General features: G+C 34.5%; 1 protein-coding gene and 1 non-coding gene across 2 annotated transcripts; both read right to left on the bottom strand.

Moving 5' to 3' along the window:
- Window positions 1-554: 554 nt before the first annotated feature.
- Window positions 555-638, bottom strand: TRNAL-CAA (transfer RNA leucine (anticodon CAA)). The gene has a single exon. It is a non-coding gene; the product is annotated as a tRNA-Leu (tRNA).
- A 3,563-nt stretch (window positions 639-4,201) lies between these two features.
- LOC141710487 (uncharacterized) lies at window positions 4,202-5,773 on the bottom strand. Its single transcript, XM_074513051.1, has 3 exons — window positions 5,646-5,773; window positions 4,641-4,853; window positions 4,202-4,556 (listed from the first exon to the last, which is right to left on the bottom strand). Exons 2-3 carry the CDS (start codon window positions 4,833-4,835, stop codon window positions 4,413-4,415), a joined length of 339 nt encoding a protein of 112 aa, XP_074369152.1. The 5' UTR covers window positions 4,836-4,853; window positions 5,646-5,773; the 3' UTR covers window positions 4,202-4,412.
- Between the last annotated feature and the right edge of the window lie 9,224 nt (window positions 5,774-14,997).

Here is a 14,997-nt window from a genome sequence, read left to right as displayed (position 1 = left end):
ATATATTTAATTAAATTAAAATTATTGAATTAACATATTTTAAATTATTAAAAATATTTATTACAAAACTCAACCAAATATATGATATCAGATATGATATCTGATCCCGTAACACTTTAACCCGATTGTTGATTTGAACTCGATATGACATCTTAAACCAAAAGGTTCCTAAGATGTTTTCTCGATTGATTTTATAATCAGATTAATCATTGTATATTTTCATTAAACTAGTATATTTCATTAATATTTTTATATTCGATTAATCACATCTGATTAGTATTTCGATTAATCACTATAAAATGTGTTTACCAACTGATTATGATTTTCGTCTTTTAAAATATCAAAAATAATAAATGAAAAATAAATGGATCAAATGATTGCGATAAAAAATGTAAAATAACAAGAATCAAAAAAAGAGAAACATGGGGCACCGAATTTGTCTACCTGGCTCGTTGTGGAAATGTGATAAGTTTGTCAGAAAATCACACCCCAATTATTGTTTCATTTGTTGTTACTCACTCTTGAAAAGCGTACATTGAAATCCGCCTAAAAAATGTCAGAAGTGGGATTTGAACCCACGCCCTCTCTCGAAGACCAGAACTTGAGTCTGGCGCCTTAGACCACTCGGCCATCCTGACTGATGCTTCATCTTTTGTGTTTTTATACTATATATTAATAACAATTATTCTTCAGTATTGCTTTGTTTCGCTAAATTCTTTTTTGACTCTCTAATTATCGTAGCACTAGTTTATGAATTATGATTTTGGCAAAAAAAAAAAAAAAAAAAAAAGTTTATGAATTATGATTCTGTCTCTTGTTTACAAATTTCAACATTTATGCAATGTTATCTGACTCTAAGCTTTCAGGCACCCATTATAAAACGTCGTTACAATAAATTTTGTCCTCCTTTACATGCTCATTTTCGAAATAAATTTTGTCCCTCTTTATATGTCCATTTATATTTTCAAAACAAATTTAGAGATGATTTTCCAAAACTATCTCTATTGTTCATATTTCCCAGATTTATTCAAAATTTAGTTGGATTCTCAGTTTTCAATATTAAATAGGGGTATTCCTGGAATTTTTTTTATCTAACTAACACTTTTTTACATTTAAACCTCTTTAAAGTAATAGAGTCGGAACCAAGAAAAAAATATTACCTTAGCGAGTTTATTACCTTACTGGGAGTAAAAATACACCGTTTCCATTATGTTGGGACCGGAGAAAAATATTATTTTAACGAGGTAATTACTTTATCGATTATTACTGTATCGAGGTTTAACTGTAATCAGAGCCGATCAAAGGTTTAACTCTAATCAGAGCCGATCAAACGAGCGGGTCGAGCGGGCCGAGCCGAATTTTGGACGGGTCGGTTCGTTAACAATTGAAATCGTGAACGGCCCGCGAGGATATACGGTCCGGGCCGAGCCGGGTCGATTACATAGTTGGACTACTCGTGAACGGCACACGAATAAACCGAATAAAACGGTTCAGCGAATAGAGGCGAACATGCGAATAACAAATTGATTAAACAGAATAAAAAAAGAATTTGTATTGGCTGGAAGTAGGCGGTTAACCGCGAATTGGGGTTTACCCATCTTCTTTCTTTTTCTTATTTAATAAGTTGTTCAACATAATAATATTTATTATTTAATTATGTAACTTTTGAAAAATTCTCAGTTTGTCAACATAATAATATTTATAATTAATTATTTTAATATGCTTACAAAAAAATCCAATAATTAACAAAATATTCGAATAATTACCCGAACAAGAAAATAAAAAGAAAAAATTTAATTAAATCAAACTGTAGCACAAGAAAATTTAAACACTATAAGAAGATTAAAAAATTCAAAATTTTGCACAAAAACAGAAAAGACATCACTCTTCTTGTTCAAAAACAGACGTAATGTCACAATTATACTACTAAAAACCATTAAACATAAACCCCTGCAATGAATAATTCGCGGGCCGGTTAACCGGGAATTCGCGTGCAAGTCTCTGTCTATTCGTTGGCGAATTAACAGGTTCGGGCCGGTCCGGTTCTGGGCCGGTTCCGGTTTCAGAAAATATTATTCGTATTCGGTTCGTTATACTTGACGATTTGTGCCGAATAATTAACCGTTCGTTGACGTGCTGAATTAGGCGAATTTGGACGAGCCGAATTGTGAATGGGCCGAGCCAAACCGCTTGTTTGGCCGGCTCTCTGTAATATGCGTAATTTTTATACTATGGAAATGTACAAGGGGACGGAGGGAGCCGAATATGAAATCACGATTATACAACAAGATTTGGACTACAGACCTTGAGAATAACCCATCTTTATGTATTCGATCAAAATGCAAAGCACCATCAAACTACTAATACACGTGGTAAGAAGATCAAAAATCACATAAAGGAATGGAATAATTATACTCACATTTCTAACAAGGTGTCCCTAACTTTAGCATCTAATACTAGGGATCAGATGTTTGGTTCTTTCCATTCAGATACCAAGAGATCACACTCTACATACATTTGTATGCGTGTAGGGAAAGTCTATCATCTGTTTGCTACGAATCGCCAGCTCAATCAGAAATACTGTAATCAGTAACCATTTCTTTAAAAATCATACATTGTCCATGAAATAGCTTATGTTCTAAAGTACCTCCAGCTCATTTCCGACTAATAATCTACTTGACTTCAGGCAAATTTATACACAAACACAATTGCCCCGGAAAAAATGTTGCACCAGAGGAACTTCTCATTCTAGATATATTCTTAAGTGACTACATATGGTTTAAAATATCCCAGATAAGTGCACTACGAGGGACGGGGTACATCAATTGCTTCACAGAGGAATTGATGCACTTGAGGGTATGATAATTGGTACAGCTTAATGAACCAAATATGATAATACAGATGTAGTTATATACCTTTGCTCCTGGCTTTTGCAGTCGGAAACCAAATATATACTAAAGCATAATATAATGGTTTACACTTTACAAATACAAAGGCATAGAACATAATATGTCCCTCCATCAGCATGTTTAGTTTCTGTAACAGCCTCATAACTCAGTTTGCTGCAACAGCACATGTACAGAACAGCAAGGAGAGAATTATCTACGGGGAGAATGGTAAGCTAGTGGCTATTTACAACAGGAAGAAGAGAATTCTTGCTTTTCCTTTAACTATTTTCAGGAGATCAATGTTCTTGGCTTAAAAGAAGATGATTCTTGCTTTTCCTTCTTAAGCCACTTTCTTGAATAAATATATGACTAATCCATGTTCACAGACAAAAAAGACTATCATTTTCACCTGTGTATGAAAGGATCACTAACCTAGAGGAACCACTGACGACTAGGTAAAGGAACTAAGGACGATGAAATTAGTAATTTAATGGAGAAGAACCTACTATACATCCGTGACACTTGTCGGTATAAGTTAGTTTGTGCGTGTAAGAGAGGGAGGGAGGGAGGGAAGGTGGGTGAAAATGTTGTGTTATTGTCCGCTTAACTAAAAGTGCTTAACTAAAAGTGTGATATATTCATTCCTTCAAGGCTTCATATCATGCCCATCAGTCTATATTAGTACATCTGAATAAAAAGTGTTTGCATACAGATATATGGTTTCTTCATAGCAAATAATATACTAAATTTACATACCAATAATAAATGTTCTTAAAACTAGTTGCAACTAATTATCAGAAATAGCCGATAACATAATAAAACGGACCAAGTCAAAAGCAATTCAAAAATTCGAAATCATACAATATTATATATGTTTGTTCATCCCCCAATTAAGTTACTAGGGAGCCCACGCACTGTCCAGATAACTATGCTTTGTATATGATTAGGAATAAGCTTAGTTACCCACACTCTTCATTTTGCTTCGAGTACCCGTGTCGGACACTCGACACTCGGACATGGGTATGGACACTTGGACACTTATTTTAGGCCAAAAACATGTAAATTTTTCAGAATATTGCCGAGTCCGACACTTGGATACGAACCCGTGTCCGACACCCATACCCGAGTCCGGGTAACATAGGGAATAAGGGTGTTCTACTAACATCGCTATTTGCCTCGAACTTTTCTTATTAAAGAACAAGTCACATATTAATCTCATTTCTTCATACGATCCGATTTTACCAGTTTATTTTTCCAACCAACACGCCTCAAAAATTATAAACAATAGTACCGGGGACTTTAATCTATTAACAACTGCAAAAAAATCAGTCACTTTGAGGAATTGCAAGTATGATCGAGATATAACATATAAAATTATTGCGACTGCGTGTCTAAAAACTAATGAGAAGTTACAAAAACAATTTTTGGAATAAAGGACAGCACCCGAGCAACACTAGAACTCCCTTTGCTTTGGATCAACAAAAGCCCTTCTAATATGGCAACAAGACACTTACTTCGTGTGGATTACATGGATTGCTCGGAAGAACCACTTGCGGAGGTAGGGAAGTGATTTACAACAAGTGGTGCTCGTATAGCCCGATGGTCTGCATCCTTTTGTTTCCGAGCTTTAAACATTTCTTCTGTCTCGATCACAACCAGCCTCTTAACCTAAGTGAAAATCAGAGGAACTGTGGATTTACCAAGTGTTCAAAGAAATTGTCTCATTCAATGTATTTTTAGGACTGAACAAACCTGTTGAAGCATTCCTCGAACAGTAGGAGTATTCCATCGCATGACCGTGCGATTGCACTTCCTTAAACGTAATGCTTCTAAAGTACGTCTATGCAGCCGCCTGGTTCCTGGGATTCCCCTGACCAAAGTTATGTATAGGTTCGGACTCCATGCAATTGGGACACAAGCTTTATAAGCCTTGAAAGCATTCAGCATGTTGTTATTTTCTTAAACCTAACAATGAGAAAGAAACATTTTAAGAAGACTTCCCAAGTTAAAGAAAGTTTACTGACTCCTTATACACTTAGTTAAACTTGCAATCTAACTTTTTTGACTAAATACGCTGTTCACACGCCTTATGACAATTGGGTTCTCATGTGAAGAATATCTAGAGCTATGTCAAGAATAAAATCAGTGTTGAAGTTGAATTCGCAGAGAAACACATCAGATAACTAGGATCAGTAATTTCAGAAAAATTTAGGGAGTCCGCACAACAAATTTAAACGTAATGATCAAACCTCAAAGAAATACGACTACAAAACTCAAACAAGTGTCCAGAACTCCAGATAGGTGTCCACGCGGAACAACAGCAAGAACCGGGCTCAAATTTTACGAAAACAAACCTCGGAAATGACCTATTATATTTTCAACAAAATTTCAACAACACGAAATTGAAAATGCATTTTCTCCGCAATAACCTGCATTGCCATATTTTCATACGGAATCTAAATCCGAAAGCATTCTCTATTAAAAACTCGACTAAAATAGCAACTACTACTACTTATCAAATCGATATTCCGATATTCGAATAGAGGAGTTTAATACATCAAAACAAGGATCCTATAAGCATAAATACAGTAAACAATAATAAAATTGAAATGTAGAGTTGCATTAAGCCCCAAAATCAGAAAAATATAATTGAAATGTAAAGACAGAATAATCAGATTTTAACACACTAATTAATAATTAAATAATTAAAAAAAATATTCAAATAGAATGTTTAAGAGGGGTTAAGAAATTACTTACAGAAGAATAGAGGATTGAAGCAGTATAAGTGAGAATGGCGACGAGGGTTTTACAAAGCTCTCAAAGAAGATGACATTGACACTAGCTTGATCCGAATAATGTGTAGATTATAAAGGCGCAAATTTAAGGCCCAACTTTGTGTTGTAAGAAAATATAAAGATGGCCCAACTCCCTTTTTATCCCATCAAATTTTTGGGGAAACATTTTATTTGAAATTACTATGTCAACTTTTTACAAATTACACACATCAGACACTTGTGATTAAACTTTTATTGATAAGAATCGAACCTATGTCAGCTATTTACAAATTAAACACATCAACCACTTGAGCGAGAGACACTTGTGGTTAAAATTTTATAACATTAAGTATTGACTTTGAACTTATTTATTTACACGAGGTGTCTTATCTTACATTAAATTTTATATTTATTTTAATATTTATATAAAATCTGTTATCTTTATAATCTGCAGCATTATTCGAAATTACTGTTTTGTCCATGTATTTTAATAAATATTAAAAATAGTTGTTATTGATAAGAATTGAACCTATGCCAACTATTTGCAAATTAAACACATCAACCACTTGAGTTAGAGACACTTTTGGTTAAAATTTTATAACATTAAGTATTGAGTTAAAACTTACTTATTTACACGAGGTGTCCGGCCTTATATTAAATTTTATATATTTTTAAATATTTATATAAAACATAATGATTTAAGACTTGATTGAATAACTCAGTTCAATATGTTAACTTTACACTTATAATAAACATATGACTTCAACCAATTGAGCTTAAATTTTGATAAAATCGAGTATTGAGTTACATACTTCTTTCTTTATTTTGGGTGACTAAACCTATATAATTCAATATTTATATAGAATAAAATTATTCTAAGACTTGGTTAATTAACTGATTACAATATAATAACTTTACACTCATGTGCAACAATGGGATTATAATTTTTTTATTTATACATTCAATAAATAACTTCTTGTTGATAATATATTATTATATTAACTTGTTGATAATATCTTACCATATAATAATAATTTATTAATTATCGAAAATCGGATAATTAACTCACATCGAGATACTAACTTTATACTCGTGTAACAACTAAGGGTATAATCAATCTGAGTCGAGCCGAAAACTGTAAGGCTCGTACTCGATTAAAAATGTTCGGGTTCGAGCACGAACTCGAGTTCAACCGAACTTTAAATTTTAACTCGAAATTCAGGTCGTAAAAAGTTCGATAGCTTCAATTTTTTTAGGGAAAACATATAATTCGAAATTAATATTTTGCGCCCTTATTTGAATAATATGGAAAAATATTATTGGCTTGTAGAATTGAACCTGTGACACCTATATCCAAACATTTGACTTCAATCGATTGAGCTAGAGGCTCATTTGATTATATTTTGATAACATCAAGTACCGAGTTTTATTTATTTTTTTATTTATATTGGATGGCTAAACCTATATAATCTAATATTGATATATAATAAAATTATTCTAAGACTTGAGTAATTATCTCCCTACAATATACTAACTTTATAATCATGTACAACCACGTGATTTTAATTATTTTTTTATTTATAAAAAAAATACAAATATTAAATAAATAACTTGTTGATATTATGTTAACATTTTAACTTATTGATAATATATTACCATTTAATAATAGTTGTTAGAAATATGTGTATTAGTTTAATGATAAGTTAAACAAAACAGTTAAGTAGAAATCTAGTGTTTGTAGCCTCAACGGATAAGACCATCTTGGCTATCCGTTGATGGAGTAGCTCTACTTAGAAATAAGTTTAGTATTGTAGCACATTTCAGTGTCTGCATTTAAGTTATAATTCTTAGAAGTTGTGGGAAATTATAAGTCATGTTGACTACTAGTGGATATGCAAATAGTAGGGCTAATTGTAAATACTTCATGCCTTGTAATTTTGTATAAATGAAGTAGTATCAACTGATAGATTAAAGGCCTTCAACGGATGAGAAACAAAGCTTCAACGGATGTCTCTAAAGCTTCAACGGATAACATCCATCAACGGATGAGTGCATCAACGGATAAAGCTTCAATTGTTAAAGCATCAACGGATGTCACTAAAGCATCAACGGATAAAGCTTCAACTGTTAAAGCATCAACAGATGTCACTAAAGCATCAACGGATGAAAGCCATCAACGGATGAAAGTTTCAACGGCAGAGTGTACCAAGTCAAGGATTCCAACTTAAAATTTATGAGGTCTCTACCAAAGGAATGGAAACCTATGACTGTTTCACTAAGGAATTTTCAAGATTATAAGGACTTCACACTTGAAAGATTATATGAAATTTTGAAGACCTATGAACTTGAGATGAAGCAAGATGAGTTGTTGGAGAAGGGAAAGAGAAAAGGTGGATCAGTTGCACTTGTAGCTGAAAATGAGAGAACTGAAGCCAGGAATGAAGAAAAGACAATGCCAAGTCTCAAAATTGGTACAAGCAAATCAGAATCAAGCAAGGGAAAGGAGCAAGCAGCTGAGGTCGAAGACAATTCCAGTCAAGATGACTCTGATGATGTTGATGAACATCTGGCTTTTCTGTCCAGAAGGTTTGCAAAGATGAAATTCAAGAAAAATACTAGAGCCACTAAGCCAAACAAGAACATGGTGGACAAATCTAAGTTCAAGTGTCATAACTGTGGCACAAGTGGACACTTTGCAAGTGAGTGTAGAAAGCCAACTTCTGAAAAGAAGAAATTTGAGCAAGTGGATTACAAAAAGAAATACTTTGAATTGCTCAAACAAAAGGAAAGGGCTTTTCTAACTCAAGAAAATGACTGGGCGGCTGATGGAGCCAATGAAGATGATGATATGGAGTATGTCAACTTAGCCCTGATGGCTAATTCTGATGAAAATGAAACTAGTTAATCAAGAAACCAGGTAATCACTACTGACCTCTCTCAGCTTTCTAAAAATGAATGCAATGAAGCTATAAATGAAATGTCCAATGAATTATATCATTTACGTATTTCCCTTAAATCACTGGCTAAAGAGAACACAAGAATTAAAGAGAATAATTTATTTTTAAGTGATAGGAATGTTGTGTTAGAGGGTAAGGTAATTGAGCTTGAAAAGATTAAAATCAAATGCTTATCTGTTGAGAGTGAACTAGAAGAGTCTGTTAAGAAAGTAGAAGTTCTTTCTAGACAACTAGAACGTGAGCAAGAGGTAATCAAGGCCTGGAAAATATCTAGGGATGTTAGTGTTCAAATTGTCAAGGTTCAAGGAATTGAATCACTCTGTGAGAATGCCTGGAAGAAAAATAAAAAGGAAATAGAATTAATTGATGAATTATCAACGGATGTGGAATCAACGAATGATGAAAGTCATCCGTTGAAGGAAGAAAATGAGCATCCGTTGAAGGCTCATCAATTGAAACAGGCAATTGATTCTAAAAGGAATAATTTGAAAAATCTCAGTAAGAAGTTTGGTTCAACTTTCAAGAACTTTGTCAAAGAAGAAGCTAGCACATCCAAAGATGCCAGTAAGGTGAATATATGACACATGACTTTAGATCAGTTGAAAAATAGGCTTAAGTTGGTTGAGGATAAAAAGGAAACTAAAAGAAAATCTAATAGAAATGGGAAGGTAGGGATTAACAAACATGTAAGTCATATGTCATAGCCTATTTGTATATTCGAGGATTCAACTCAACTCAAATAAGAATGTAATAAGTAAATAGTGGATCTACCATCAGAGAGATCTCGCAAAGTAACATCTGTCAAAGGATAAAGAAACATTGTTCATCTGCAGACTTGAAGATTCACTGGAAGAAGTTCAAGAATTTGATCATGCCTCAGTGATATAAATCAAGATCGTGGATGTAATCAAGTGACAGAGATCTCGTCAGAGTATCATTAATTACAAGGATTTAATCTGGAGAAAATCAAAGTGTCAAAGTCAAGACATGAAGAAACGTCACGGAAGTTAGTCACTCATGAACCAGACAGTACATCGAGTGTCAACGTTGAAGTGGTGGAATTGATTCATAATTCTCAGTGATTTTCAGAAGATATTCAGAAGAATGGATGCTGCTCAGGGTTAGTATTAATTCTCTATTAATTAATTAAGTCATATAATTTAATTAAGAAAATAAATTATATCTGCAAAGATTAATTTATTGATTAATTAAATTAATTGAGTAATTAATTCAGAATTAATTTTAGGAATTTTCAGAAGTTTAATTGGATTAAATTCAATCTTAAATCAGCAAGACAATTGAAAATGAACTAGCATGACAATCTGGATTGTCATACCGATTGTCATGCCAGTTCAAAAAATTGTCCTACCGATAGTCATGCTGGTTCAAACGATTGTCTTGCTAGCTCAAAAGGATAGTCTCACCGATTGTCATACAAGCTTAAAGGATTGTCATTCCAATTCAATTAATTCGGCTGTTGATAAATAGAAGCAGAAGTCATTCAACTCAAATATATCTCAATCATACAGAACACATTCAAGAACAAAGAAAAAAAAGTAGCCGCCTTGAAACATTTTATTTTCTTCTCTGCTTACATCAAGATCAAAATTCTAGTTTGTTAATGTTAAATCCAAACCACTAGAATTATTTATCTTGTTCTTGTGTAACAATCTAGCGGATCAAAATCCCTAGAACTTAATCTCAAATCGCGTTTAGCATTTGATTCTAATTATTGCAAAAATAGAAAAAGTTCATGTCGAATTTATTCTAGATTTGTGATAATTGATTTGAGATTAATACCTTGTAATCGATACAGTTGTTGTAACACCTTTCAAGTTTAATAATATTTTTATTTAACTTGAATTTTGTTTCATATTTTTTATTCCGCATTTATTCGATTATTTGGTACTGTTTGTATTCAACCCCCCCCTTCTACAAACACATTGGGACCTAACAATTGGTATCAGAGCCTTCTGATTAACGAACAAATCAAGATCCTAGACTTTTGTGATTTTTCAACTCTTTGAATTTTTATTCATTCAAAAATTCATAATGACTTCACACAAAGTTGGAACCGTTAAAATTCCACAATTTGATAATGAGAATTATATTATGTGGAAGAAGAAGATGCTCTTATTTTTACAAGTTGCAAATCCCAAATATTCAAACTTGTTAAAGAAGGGTATAAAAACTCCGATGGTTATTGAACCGGAGGTAATAATAGATGGTGTGGTGACTACTAAAGCTAGAACCTATCCAAAAGAGCCCGAAGATTTTACTCCTGCTGAGAAGGAAGAAACCTCCTTGGATGCCAGCCTTCAATTAATATTAATTGATTCCCTTGATCCTTTGATGAACAGACATGTGATGAACTGTAAAAATTCTAAACACATGTGGGAAACTATTGAGGTAATTAATGAAGGCACAGAGGAAGTTAGGGAGAACAAGTTGGAAATCCTAACCACTGAATATGAACATTTCAAATCAAATCCAGGAGAAGGAATTACTGAAGTGTTTGAGAGGTACAATGCGTTGATCAACAACCTGAACATCAATGGAAAGTATTATTCAATCAGGGAGGTCAACAAAAAGTTCCTTTTAACACTGCCAGCTCATCTTGAACATAGAATCACTGCCATTAGAGAAGCTAGAGATCTGAGTGAGATTTCTTTGGACAGGCTCTATGGAGTGTTAAAAACCTATGAGTTGGAGCAGATTCAACAGAAGGAAGTCTACGGGAATGATAGAATGGTCAGCACATCTACTGCACTTGTAGCTGAAGGTCAACAACAACAACAATCTCAACAGTTAGAAAGAATGTACAGTTTTCCAAGGGTGAGGAAAATGAGTTAGTAGCAGAATATGATCCTCCTACTACAAATCAATCAAGTGATGATTTTTATTCCTTGGAAGAGCTGGAGCAATTGGAAGACGAGTCAATGGCCCAAATTGTCAAGAGATTCTCCCATGTCAGATTCAAGAGGAATCCCAAGCTTAAGTACAAGTCCAACTACAACAAATTCCAGAAAGGTGGATCTTCATCCTCTAACACCAGCAGTGGTGGATACAAAACAGGGATGGTTGATCGGAGCACCATTAGATGCTATAACTGCAATGAGTTGGGACACTTTGCCACAGAATGTAGGAAGCCAAAGCAAGTAAGAAAGAACTCTGAAAGGGCTTATCTGGCAAAGGGAAGAAGCTGGGATGATACTGACAGTGAAGATGAAGAAGAAGGAAATCTTGCTCTTATGCCTGTTGATGGAAAAGCTTCATCGTCAAGAATAGAGGTAAAACTTTCTGATGCTGAAATGGTTTATCATCTAAGAGGTAACTTAGATTGTGCACGTCGTGATAATGAACTGTTAAGTTTACAGATCACAGACCTTGAGAAAGAGGTCAATGAATTAATACTTGTGCACATTAATCAAGACAAATTAAAAGAACATGTATCTTTTCTAGAGAATAGAGTTGACTGTTATAGAAAACTCGAAACTATTCTCAAAGACAAGATCACCGGTCTTGAGACTAAGGTTAGAGCCTACTTCAATTCTTGTTCGAAGGCTAAAGAGTTCTACAGTAAGCAAGCTGTTAATCAAACATCTGGAATAGGTTATGATTACAATGTTGCTATTGGAGAATTAGGCATAAACTCCCCTCCTCATGTATGTGCTAAAGGGAGGGAAGTACCACATGTGCTTAAGGGTGTTGATGAACCCCTCTATAAAGCATCAATTGCTGAACCATTTGATGCGACCTCTTCTGTTATTCAAGAAGAAATACGTGCTGAAGATCATGCTAATGAGAAGATTGTTTCCAAGTCAAGTGTGTCGAAAGTTCCAGTCAAAGTTGTGAAAGCAACTGAGACTAACTCAGACACACATGAGTTGGATAACAAAAATGCCATGTCTGCCATGCATAAATTTCCTGTTATTAATCACTCTCATAAAGCATGTGGTGTTGCTAATTGTATGTCTTGTGCTTTTAATATGATGTATGCTTATTTTAATGGTAAGCATGTGTCTAATGATAAGACTACTCCTCGTCAGTATGTGAATAACATGAAGCATGATAGGTCTAAGACTGCTAGTCCTTCTAAGGCTAGAAAGGAGACATTTGTGCCTAAGCTTAAACAGAAATTTGTTAAGGCTATTTACAAGGTCAAATGTTCAGTCATTGAGGATGTTGAGATCGTTAAAATTAAAAATGTTGTTTTGCCTGACAAAGGACAATTCTACAAGTATGCCGGGCCCAACCAAGTTTGGGTTCCGAAGAAGGTCTAATCCATTTGAAGTGCAGGGCATTAAACAGGTGTAACCGGTAGTGTGGATTCTTGACAGTGGATCATCAAGACATATGACCGGAGATAGAGCCCTGCTATCAGATGTGGATTGAGAAAGCTGGCCCCCTGGTTACCTTTGGAGATAACAGCAAAGGTTTATCTGAGGGATATGGCTGTTTGCAAGCTGGGAATGTTATCATTGTAATTTTGTATATTGTGCTAGGTTATTATCAGGAAGCAATATCTAATATATAGCACCAGTGACGAGACTTGAGAATATTACGACATATCAAGCACCTGCTGCACATTACACTTGGAATTGTACTCTAGTAAGATGTGTACAAGTGTACTCCTGGTTGGTAAGTCAAAAGAGGAAGTCAGTGCACCACAGTTCATGAACTTTGCAGTTGCAGATCTATTGGACTATGCAATCTCTTCTTCACAATCTCACTTCAGGTTGGTATGAACTAGTATACTGCTCAAGCAATCGTCAAGGACATGGTATGGCACTCTAACTGCAGTTACAATTTTATATGAATAAGTAGAGTCGTCATATTTATAACTATCTTATCACTAAGCACAATCATATTGTTTTATATGTGCAGTGGTATATTGTTTATGCAACATAACAATTAGTATCTAAAGTACTTGACAAGTATCGGTCAATGATATCTTGTTAACATTATGTTGCAGATATTTGTAAGCTTTTGACATGAATGAGAATTACTTAGACTTTACCCTAAGTGATCAATATTTTATATAAAACTCATTCATATTAAAAAAAAAACAAAATCAAACTTCTTTCTACATTAGTGATTTCTTATTTCATGTAAAATCTTTTGAAATCACTATTGTAAATCATTTTCTCTCTATTACCATATGTTCTGTGTTACAGGTTCAGTCTCCAATGACTTTCTTTCATTGACAGTCATGAGGTTGAAAACCCACAACGTCTATCCCAGACTGTAAAGACAAACACAAAAACAGAACCAACCAACACTCTCTTACCACTAAATGTAGTATGAATGAGCGTGAGGGAGATAGTGCCTAGTGCACCACATAAGGAAGGTTCTGTAGTCAACCCAGTAGCTCTGTCTCATACATAGATGAGTAGTATTTAAACCGAGACAACTGCTAGCCCCCATACATCTTCTCAAAAAGATGTAATGGCTGAAAAGGCACAAAAACAGTTACTAGATTCATTCTCTCAACAGGGTAAGTCTATTGATTTTTGCCTGTCGGCCAAGGTATCCGATGTAGTGTCACCACTTCAAACATAATCAATTCTTGATGCACAAGGAGAGGTTACACACACAAAGGATGAGTTGACGGAAACAAGAGTTTCGACCATTTTAAGGTCAGATTCGATTGTTCAAGGTTCGTTAGTGGACCAATTGCCTTTACAGGTGTTAGGAGAGGATACTGATCCAAAAGCCATATGTCAGTGGTTAGTGTCTACCTCCCCAGGCTTAAATCCCCTGGATGCATCTGCGGATAGTGGATCTGACATAGGTGCAGATCGGCAACTTGTTGACAATGATTCAGATATTACCTGATAAGTCACAAGGAAATGTCTTCACAGACATTAGAAGGGAACTTTGATCTTTATGCTAAATTCGTTGGATCATTGTTTACCTTCCCAGAATTCAAATCTGGAACCCTAAAAGGGAAACTAGCAACTTGTAAATTATGACTCAGATTCATCTGACGAGTTTAACAAGGATGGGGATTTGTGAACTCCCATTGCACCACCTGTGACCTCCTTAAGGATGGCTAAGGTGATTTTCCTTGCAGGTACAGCTGGATTATGGAGCTATGAGAGAAGAGTGATACACTTGTGAGAATGAGTGTAATCACGAGTGGAGAGAAGAGTGAAACACATGTGAGGTACACTAAACAGAATCACACACTCACAGTGAGGTAGAAAAAGAAACTACTTGTTATTTCTTTTCCAACCAAGTGAAATATGAGAACTCCTTCAGACAACAGCATACATTCCTTCTCAAAGAGGGAGATAAAAGCTTAAGAAATAGTTTGGAGGATTCCTCAACTAAGGGGGAGAAATAGCAGGGAGGAAGAAAAAGATCCTAAAAATG

Source organism: Apium graveolens, chromosome 3, assembly GCF_009905375.1.
Source record: "Apium graveolens cultivar Ventura chromosome 3, ASM990537v1, whole genome shotgun sequence".
Lineage (NCBI taxonomy): Eukaryota > Viridiplantae > Streptophyta > Magnoliopsida > Apiales > Apiaceae > Apium > Apium graveolens.
This window is presented reverse-complemented; position numbering and strand designations above follow the sequence as displayed.